The sequence below is a fragment of the Atractosteus spatula genome, chromosome 3 (genome assembly GCF_055471065.1).
Source record: "Atractosteus spatula isolate fAtrSpa1 chromosome 3, fAtrSpa1.hap1, whole genome shotgun sequence".
NCBI lineage: Eukaryota > Metazoa > Chordata > Actinopteri > Semionotiformes > Lepisosteidae > Atractosteus > Atractosteus spatula.
In genome coordinates, this window is record NC_142708.1 from 9358531 (window position 1) to 9368132 (window position 9602).

The window sequence follows — 9602 nt, forward strand, 5'->3', positions numbered from 1 at the left end:
ATCAACAGAAAATATGGTTATATGGTTATGAGCTTAACTAAAATGATAAAAAAAAGAACCCCACAGAAACATGAAAGGTGTCTTAGATATTAAATTACAGCAAAATGACAATGATATGAGCGGATCCTTTCATTTATGTTTTTTTTTCATTAAATATATAAAACTGGCCCAAAAAGTCTATCCAAAGCATTGCTAAGCCTGCCAAGCATGGTGATATATCTGAAGAATATTCAAAAGGCATTCTTTGTTCCTGTGTGTTTAATCGTTTGCCAGATCACATTGCTGAAATCTTGTAGATTAAGAAGGTTTTATTACTTTATCAAGCCCTTATAATTCCATTCAGTTGTGCGCTCGGACTCTTCTCCATAATAGGGAATAAAGTTAAAACTGGCATTTTGACTGGCCTAGAAAACAAAGTGTGAGCCGACAGAGAACTGCCATGGAAAGAGCAGCCGAATGCTTACGATGACAGCGTCTGAAAGGCATTAAGCTTATGTCTAAAGCACTTTGTTATTCTTTCTGTCCAAGACCAAAAAAGGCACGTCAAAGACGGAGTGGCCTCCCAAGCACTTTGGAAAGTTAATTTGAAGACGGACCAGTGGTTAGTTTTCCATACCAGTGCCAGGGTCTGTAGTGCAGCTGCAGTCTTGCACCAGTGGGATGTTGGAGATGGTCAGAGTGCTGTGGTGGTCAAGGTAGATGAAGGGCACCATGCGGAACGCCACAGGCCCACAGCAGGAGACCTGAGGAGCAGGAGCAGAGAGACCCGTCAGGGGTCTGAAGAGAGGGACGCAGCAAAGCATGTGTCTACCATGACCAAGATAATAGAGGGAAAGTGACCGCAATTGCACATTTCAGCAGTTTTGTTGGATGCTAGTGAATGCAGTAATGGAAAGAAATATGTAGAAATTATTTGTTCGGACTCACCTAGCTGAGGGAATGGCAGTGTAGCCATTAGGACAGGCTGCCCAACCCGCCCCCCCCTTGTTAATACAGAGAGGATTGAGCCAGGGAACTGCTGTAAGGGTGCAGATGGGGAGGCATTGTGGGATGCGAGAGAGATACAGTATGTGAAGGGGAAAACCTGAGTGTGAAACTTACATATGTAGATGAGGGAGCGGGCAAGAGTAGGATATAATGGTATAAAAATAAAACGTTGGTGATTTGCCGAACCCATAGCTTAATATGACCCTGCTTTGAGGCTTCATTTTCGTGGCAGAGTCCTGTTTCGTCTTGCCTTCAGATGATCACGTGTTAGCAGACTGGTGTGTTGGCAGACTGGGAAACTATTGATAATTAAGCTGTGTTTCCTCTACAACTCCCAAGGCGACATAAGTTCTGAAGAGGAATGTTAGAATTCTCTAGCTTGATTGATTTTAATGGCCAATTAATCACAGTGTCTCATCCAGCGGTTTTTTGAAAGAAGCCAGGGTATCAGCTTGAAGAGCTTGGACAGCTGTGTCGACCTTGCACAAAGAGACATATTGACATCACACAGCGTATCCTCGTTTATCAGCCGCATAGACAAAGCACTGATAACTTGAGGACCACATTGTGTTGCATTTTCAGTTAAACTAAGCCTTCTCGGTTTTTTTTCAAGACTAATACAATCACCATACAGTCAGTATTGGTTGGACTACCTCAAGTACCGAAAGAAAGTGAATCGGTGAACTTGCATTCATCTTAAAGGGCTACTCAATTAATGATTGCATTCTCCAGGTCTCCCCATGTTTTTCAGGAGCTGCTACTACTAGTAAATGGAATATACATGAAGATTCCACTAGGATTTTAACAGTACCCCTTTCAAGGGATTTTGCTGTCGCTTTGAAGGAGATGCAATGTCTTGCAAAAGAAGCCAGACCCCCATCCGGTTTTCACGTTTTGTTGGTTTCAAGCTTTTAAAATTTAGGACACTTTTGCAGCAGCAGTTAATAATATTTGCTAAATACACAACATAATGCACACGTTCAAAGCAAAAAAACAAAACAAAAAGAAAGCAGTAAATAGATAATGTATTTAACAAAAAATGGAAAAATCATGATTGTGTAAGTATTCATACCCTTTGTTGTGGAAAATCTAAATATAGCAACACCAAATATCCTTAGCAAGCCCCACACGTATTTGAGTAGCCTCTGTCCTTGGGCCATAGCAGTGATTCATAATAGACATATCAAACAGCTTCCCCTGAAAACAGTCTGGAAGCGCCTGGGATGTGTGCCTGAGGGTACCGTACTGAGTGTTGAACGGCACGGGGGGGATATCCCAGAGGAAGCACTGCACAGCACCTGTGGGGCATGATGCCTGGTGGCGAGGCCGGCTGGTCCGCAGCGGAGCCAGGCCCTGTCTCTGTGGGACGCGCAGGCCACACACTGGGTGTAAGCGAAGCTCTCGGGGTGCAGGATCCACGTCTCCCAGCCCAGATCTGACAGGAGCAGGAGAGAGCGGCCTTGTGAAAAAACTCGCGAGTGGGAGCTGGACTGGTAAAAGCGGACGCCTTCTGTTACATCGGCCTTTTTCGTCTCCAATCCTGCTCGGGGAGAGACCCCGTCCCGCAGGTTCGTTTAAAATACCACAAGACAGTGACCGTAAACCACCTTCAGGAAAAAACCACGCCCCACCGCCTAAGGCATTTTGGACTCATTTTGGACTTGCTTATGAAAAGCGGCAGTCCTCTGAGGTTTTCATACCAAACTACAGAGAAGGAAATATTTTTCTAAATGTAACATATAAAGTTGCACTCCTCTTTATTTGTAGTTATTTTTAAGACTTATTTTTTATTTGTGGTGTTCATCATTTTTGGCTCTTACACCACAAAGTACAAATAAGCATAGATTCACAAATCATGTTTTGATCGCATAGTTTAAGAGCAATATTAATATCAGGTAAAAAAAGAAAAACAAAGTTAAGTCAGGTAAGACATTACATAACAACTGGAAACGTAAAGGATATCGCAAAACTCTTATGTTAGCAAATAGAACTCTTACCTCTTAAACACCGGTATAATTTGTATTATTCTCATAGTCTGTTTTTATGTATTACAGGCTTGTCATTCTGCAGTTATGATAAATTGGAGCCCACCTTCTCAGCATTTTTAGGTATGTATTAGGCCATGTATCGCAATTGTTTGTATTCATATTTTTCTAATTGAATGCTATTAAACATTCATTTACCATGCACCATATTGGAATAAACTGATTTTGATAACCGGGGAAACCCTTCAGCATTGTAATGAAATAAATCTTTCACCTAAATCTAAAACCTATTAAAGTCTTGACAGTTAAGCACTTGAATTATTGTAGTCACAGTGGATGACAGGGATTGGACTGACCATGCTTCAGAAGGCAGTACGGTTCAGTGTTGCGTTCTGAAACGAAGCCTACCTTTGATAAAGACCTGTGATGTCATCTTGCAGCAGCTCAGCCCAGGTGTGGTGCTTTTGGAGTTGTTCAGGTAAGGCTCCTGGAGGGTGACGGCGTTACCCACTGCAAAAAAATGCTGACAGTCACAACCACACCAATACCAGTCTACAGGTCTGTTTGAACACATACAGATATTCTGGAAAGAGAAGCTCATATTCTGGAGCATTTAGCTACTAAAATGGTTCTGGAATTGAACTTTTTATTCTCTCAATAGTCCTGGATAAGCTCTGGATGTTTTGCTAACTTTATATTAACATATATATTATATTAACACAAGGGGTGGCACAGTCACTAGCATTGCTGCCTTGCAGTGCTGGAGCCCTGGATTCAATTCCTGGGGTGCTATTTGTGTGGAGTTTGCATGTTCTCCCTGTGTGTGTGTGGCTCTCCTCAGGAAGCACCGGTTTCCTCCCACAGTCCAAAGACATGCTGGTAGGTTCATGGGGAAAACCGGCTCTCATGTGAGTGTCTGTGTCAGTGTGTTCCCTGCGATACACTGGTATCCCGTCAAGGGTGTATCCTGCCTTGTGTGTGTTGCTGGCTGAGATAGGCACCTGCTCACCTGAATAAAGGATGGATGGATAGATATTAAAACAAGCAAATCAATAGCCAATTAAGAACTGCCAGTTGTTAATCGACTTTTTACTGCAGCGACCGCCAACAGACAGGCCTTGAGGGTAGCCTCAGACGGAGTAGCAGGGACGCTCTTGTCTTCTGCTGGATGACTGGGAGTTGACAGCATTTCTTATAGGGCTGAGCCACTCTGAAGAAGGTCTGTGCACACTGTGGTGTGAAACACAAGCACCACAGGCGATACAGCATCGGTGACTGGAGCAATGCTGCTCTCACTGACAAACCAGCCCCACTCTGACCTCACCCAGCCGGCTGAGTGCTGTCAGTGTCTTCCTGGTCACTGCTAGTGAGAGGGTCTAGTTCAGACTGAGCCTTTGATGTCTGGACAACAGGGATACCTGTGCTGTCTTGCTTTTCCAGTTTGAGCCCCTCACATCAGGTTTCACACAATCAAATAAAAAAGTATTGTCTGCATGTGGCTCAAAATAAAAAATGAGAGAGTACCTACAGTTGCACCTTGACTACAAATAATACCAATAATAATAATAAAAAACTTTATTTAATATAGCGCCTTTAAAGGTGGCTTCTCAAAGCGTGTAAGTGTTTCAATTTTAAGAGTTTGTAACTATTTAATAATTGAGTTTGAAACTTGTTCTCCTTAAATTTTTTACCCACATTTTGTATTATTCTACAATTGTAACTGATTTGTAAAGCAACCTGAGTGTGCACACACCGGGAATAGATGCTCTAGACTAGAGAGTAGTGTTTGGTTAATCAATAGAATTGGTCTTCACTGTCTTCTAATTAATTGACTAAGGATTCATCTTTCAAAGAGTTGGCTCTTGTGTTTTTTGTACAGTGGGATATTCTTTACCAGTGGCTGTCTCGGATGTCTCTGAATTCTTGGAAAAAACACTACGGGCAGCTTTCCAGTGGTCTCTCAGCTCATTCATGCCTTCCGGATTCACATCAGGAACCTGTTTCAGGCTGAAAGCTTCTAGTAGCTTCGTTCTGATGGTCTGCAGTGGTTCCCCTTGACAACTAGTTTTAGAGTTGGAGACAAACAGGTCAAGTTACATTCTACTACAGTTCTGCAGTTTTCTGACATTTCTGTTTTTTCTTTAACACTTCTATAGTATAATTGTTATGTTCTATTAAATTCTTACCCTTATTTCATCTTTACGTTTTTTTATATTCCAGAATGTGCCAGCGGCTCTGATCCACTGTAGTTTCAGCAAGCCTTGTGAATGTTTATTATTAAGCAAACCATTGAGCCTTATGTTTTGTTATTCTGTTTTTTTGTGGATGTGCACTTGGGGGAAGAAGGTTACTGAATATCTCCACGAGCCTGACACACTGCTCCACTGTCAGTGTCCAGCTTCTTTGTAGCAGACAATCTTGAGTTATTTTCACAGTTTAGGACATAGCACATTTTAACACAAAACTTTAAATAACAACTCCCCTTAAAAATCTTTGCTTTGACTAAATATCTCTATCTAAGGATGTGGGTATACTATATAACACAAATATTTAACACAATATTTACAGAAGGCTTCTGTGTAATTAGGTAAACCCAGTTAATATCTCAGCGGCTCTTCAGTTGGCTGGCAGCTCGCTTGATTGTGCAATTTTAGACAGTTGAGTCTTTGTTTTTGAAGGAATGTTGTTTTCTTAACTTCACTGCGGTGTTACATCTCAGCCTCCTGGCATTGCTTTTTGGATGTAAAACTGTACCACATGAGAAAGAACCGCAGTAAAACAGCACATATCTGAGCGCAAAGAAGAGGCCCTAGCATCTCAGTGTAAATGAAAGAGCAAAGTAACATGCAACTGAACCGCAGACATGAACATTGTGATCAGGGAGAGTGAACTGTGGGTATCTGTTAATGAGCCACCGAGTGTATTAGCTGTAGTATTCCTTACTGGAGTGTGGAGTAGTGTTAACGAAGCCAATATCTTTGTTGAAAATAAGAAGGCGACTCACACAACGATTTCTTTTCAAACTCTCTTTTGCTATTAAATCCAAATGAATTGCAGTTTACTGTAATGAGAAAATTATTTGATCTTTTGCTTTAATGGCCTCAGGTTAGCTCTGAAATCACATGCAGCCCCCCCAGATGAATAACCAATAAAATATCTCTGTAAAAATGCAAGAGCTTCTTCTCAATGCCAAACCTGAAGAACTCAACTATGGATCTATCATGTAATACCCTGTCTCAACTTAGTAACAGACTAACAGTAGTGTCTTTTTAATGAGCATAATGCACGCCATTTGTGCCCTGAGGTAAATTAACTGGCTTTGGTAAGACAGGATGAGGTTAAGGGAAAGCTATTTGGCTCCAAATTTTTTTTTTCCAGTTTCTAATGTAACCAATGTGTTTTATGTTTTTTTTTTAAGAAGGTGGAATTCCCTTCATTTTGCTCCAGGGAAGTTAGCACAGCCTCCGCAATTTCACAAAACATGAAAGAACAGGTTAGTTTCAATGCAATGTTGCCAAATTGCCTGGATTATGGTATGTTGGGTTCAAGACCTATTCAAGAGCTATTGAAAGTAGCAGACACAGAGAGAGACTGGTGACCAACAACACTGATCTACCCAGCACTCCTTGTGCTGTCCATTAAAAATGACCCCCCTTCTGCTGTCTGCATACATTTTGATGTATTTGCTATGATTTGTCTGCTTTTTTTTACCTCAGCATGATTTTATGTGCACTAATTCTGTGGACCAGGCACTGTGAAGGGACCCCTGGCAATTCTAAAGATCGTTATTTTTAAACACTGAGATCTGAATGTTTATTAACTATCAAGGTATTTATTAAGTTTTGAAGTATCATGTATTAAATAATCACACTCTCCCCAAAGGTGAGACAGGACAAGCACTAATAAACTGGTAAACACTAAGAGCTGGCCTTTCATTTTACAAAGAAGTGAGCGGTCCTGCTGTGTTGCCTTAATACTTAACTTGAAATTGCTTTTTATAAAGACTAATTGTTATCCTTCAATATCCATTTTCTATGCTGCATATCATATTGGAACTCTTTAATAAATGCAGTAAGAGCATGCTGGTTGAACACAAGACTTGCTAAAGTGTCAGCTTGAGGACATTATAATTAAATGGTAAAGGTTTACATTATTGTCATGTTGTAAATTAAATAAAATGAAATTACATTTTCACAGCAGTTGTTTCAAAAATAAGAAGATTTGTCACTTTTAATCTTCAGAAATACCGCTGCCTTCAAAACAGTCAACTTTTAACAAGAAGATAGAGAAAATGGCATTTCACATGCTCTGTGGCATGTGTTTGATAGTATACACATTTATGACTTTCTTTCAAAATGCGACAAGAGCATTCTTTACAAATGGTGCTTTTCATAATTTCATTAAATCATTTATTAATAAAGAAAGAAATAAAACATTATATAAAACATCTAAACCTATTATCATTCCTTGTAACAACTGCCCCTTAAGAACCAAAGACCTGGCTATAGTATTAGAGACACTAAGCCGTGTAAAACAATCTTATATATCCTTTGTACTGCACCAATACAATTATCCCATTTAATGTACAACATCATTTAATTCCCTAATTCGATCAGCTTGACTCTTGACCAGTACTAGAGTATTGTTTAGTGCTGTTATCCAATCTTTAACCTGCCACCTGGCACTGTTGGGATTTCTTTTTTGTCACCTTCTGGGTTTTTTTTCCTCTCTCCTCTCAGGCATGCACTATTCCGCACACCCAATCGATAAGCGCCCTGCATGGAAAAAAACGCGGAGGTCACGTCTCACCTGGTCATCGGTACCACGGGCACGTCGGAGACGGAGGCCACAGGCCCTGCTGAGGGGAGCACCCTGGAGGGCCGCAGGGTAGAAGCTTTTCCCGCTGGACAGCCAAACAGCAATGCCACAAGAAACAGGAGGATGGACATCTCTGAGGAAAGTGAGCAGTTAAGCTAATATTCGGAGAGGTACACGTAGACTTCTGTCTCGTTTTGTGCTTAAATGGGGGCTGAAGGAAACGGAGCCTTTTATCCTTCCTGCTTTCAGGGAAGTACGGACAATGTATGTCCACTGGTCGTGAGATGTCAGGGAGGGAATGTCTTAGTGGTCTTAGCCTGGGAACCTGTTTTTATCTCCTTACAAGCCAGGTTGTCCTTGGAATATTTCACATTGTTTTCCTGTCCAGTGAGCGTGAGATGGTGAGACAAAAAGAGGAAAGAAGAAAGAACGCTTTGTTGTTTTGATTTTTTCCCTTGTCTGAGGGGGCCAAGGGAGGATGATCGCAGACTCTGTGACAGTGTGATAAGCCCTCTTCCACCAGCAGGTGCTCTGAGAGTAACCACTTATCTGCCCCCCAAACACTGAGAATCCACAAGAAGAAGAAAAAACCGCCGCTGATGAATGAAACCGCCCTTTCTACAAAGCTGGGTCTAAAAGGGGAACCTGGTAAGAAAAAAAAATCGCACCAAAACAGATTGCCTTTGTTGTGGTGCTGAAACAGAGGACGAAGCTCGCAGCGCACTAATGGCGAAAAGGGTGACAGAACTGGTAGAATAATTTTAATGATAATTTTCAGCAGCTGAGTCATCTAATAAGTCAGAATATACAGTATGCACTAACACACAATACCAAAAATGCAAATGTTTGTGCAAACCGATCCGATAAGAAAATGATGTGATGTGATCTTTGAGCTCAGATATCAGGCCCCTGCAAGGCCCAGGCTTTCCACAGCACTGCTGTAACCAGAAGAGCACATAAACTGTGGTAGACGCAATAATGTTAGTCAGACCTCAAGAGTCAGAGATGGGTGGAAATTGAATGTTCCTTACGTTAAAGCCAGGAGGGAGGAAAATGAAACAAGGAACTTCTGTGCATGGAAAAGAGGGTGTATCAATTAGCACCTGTGTCTTCTGGCTTTACACAAAAGGCTGTATCTATCCAAGATAGCGGATTGAAAAATATTTACTCAGAGCACCTGCCACCCAAGGACAGAGACTCCACTAGCTGAAGTTATGGTTTTACAAGGCTGGCAGTGAGTGACAGAGGAATTCTAACTTTATGGCTCTAGGTCTATTGTTAAGAACCAGATTTTTCCAAAGCAATGCCACTGTATGGAGACTGGGCTCGCTATATAATAGGAGATGTAAAAGCCCCCTTTGCCTATCTAAATTTCCTCCTTAATTAATTAAAATAATTACTGCATTTTGCATTTCTCCACCTGATTTGAGGTGTCCTGGGACTGTTGGCTACATACTGTATGTTACGCGAACACACTCACATACACATATAATAAATATTCTAATAAACTTTATTTGATATAGAGCATTTAAAGGTGGCTTCTCAAAGCGCTTTACAGAATGACAAAAGGAACAACAACAACAATTAAAAATAAACAATAAAAAAACAGCATTTCAGTGAGAGGGGTGAGCCTGTTAATCGAGCAAAGCAGATGTGAATTCATTGGTAGAGCCCTCATACAATTCACAACAGTGTCTAACAGATTTTAAATCCTCAGGCATTTTCTTGATGGCCAAGGGCTCGCGGTGGATGCTGCAGTTACCAGGGTAAAGTTAGCTTGAAGTTCGAAAACGATTTTGGCACGCCTGGAAT

The 9602-nt window shown here is 41.2% G+C and overlaps 1 protein-coding gene across 1 annotated transcript; it reads right to left on the minus strand.

Moving 5' to 3' along the window:
• Positions 1-602: 602 nt before the first annotated feature.
• Positions 603-7921, minus strand: gsdf (gonadal somatic cell derived factor). Its single transcript, XM_088912101.1, has 5 exons — positions 7782-7921; positions 4867-5033; positions 3381-3482; positions 2286-2422; positions 603-743 (listed from the first exon to the last, which is right to left on the minus strand). Exons 1-5 carry the CDS (start codon positions 7919-7921, stop codon positions 603-605), a joined length of 687 nt encoding a protein of 228 aa, XP_088768227.1.
• Between the last annotated feature and the right edge of the window lie 1681 nt (positions 7922-9602).

Coding starts and splice junctions, on each gene's coding strand:
- gsdf (XM_088912101.1), bottom strand. CDS start 7,921: ATGTCCATCCTCCTGTTTCTTGTGGCATTGCTGTTTGGCTGTCCAGCG. Junction 5,034..7,781: donor CCCGTGGTACCGATGACCAG/GTGAGACGTGAC, acceptor CTCTAAAACTAG/TTGTCAAGGGGAACCACTGC. Junction 3,483..4,866: donor GACATCCGAGACAGCCACTG/GTAAAGAATATC, acceptor ATTTTTTTGCAG/TGGGTAACGCCGTCACCCTC.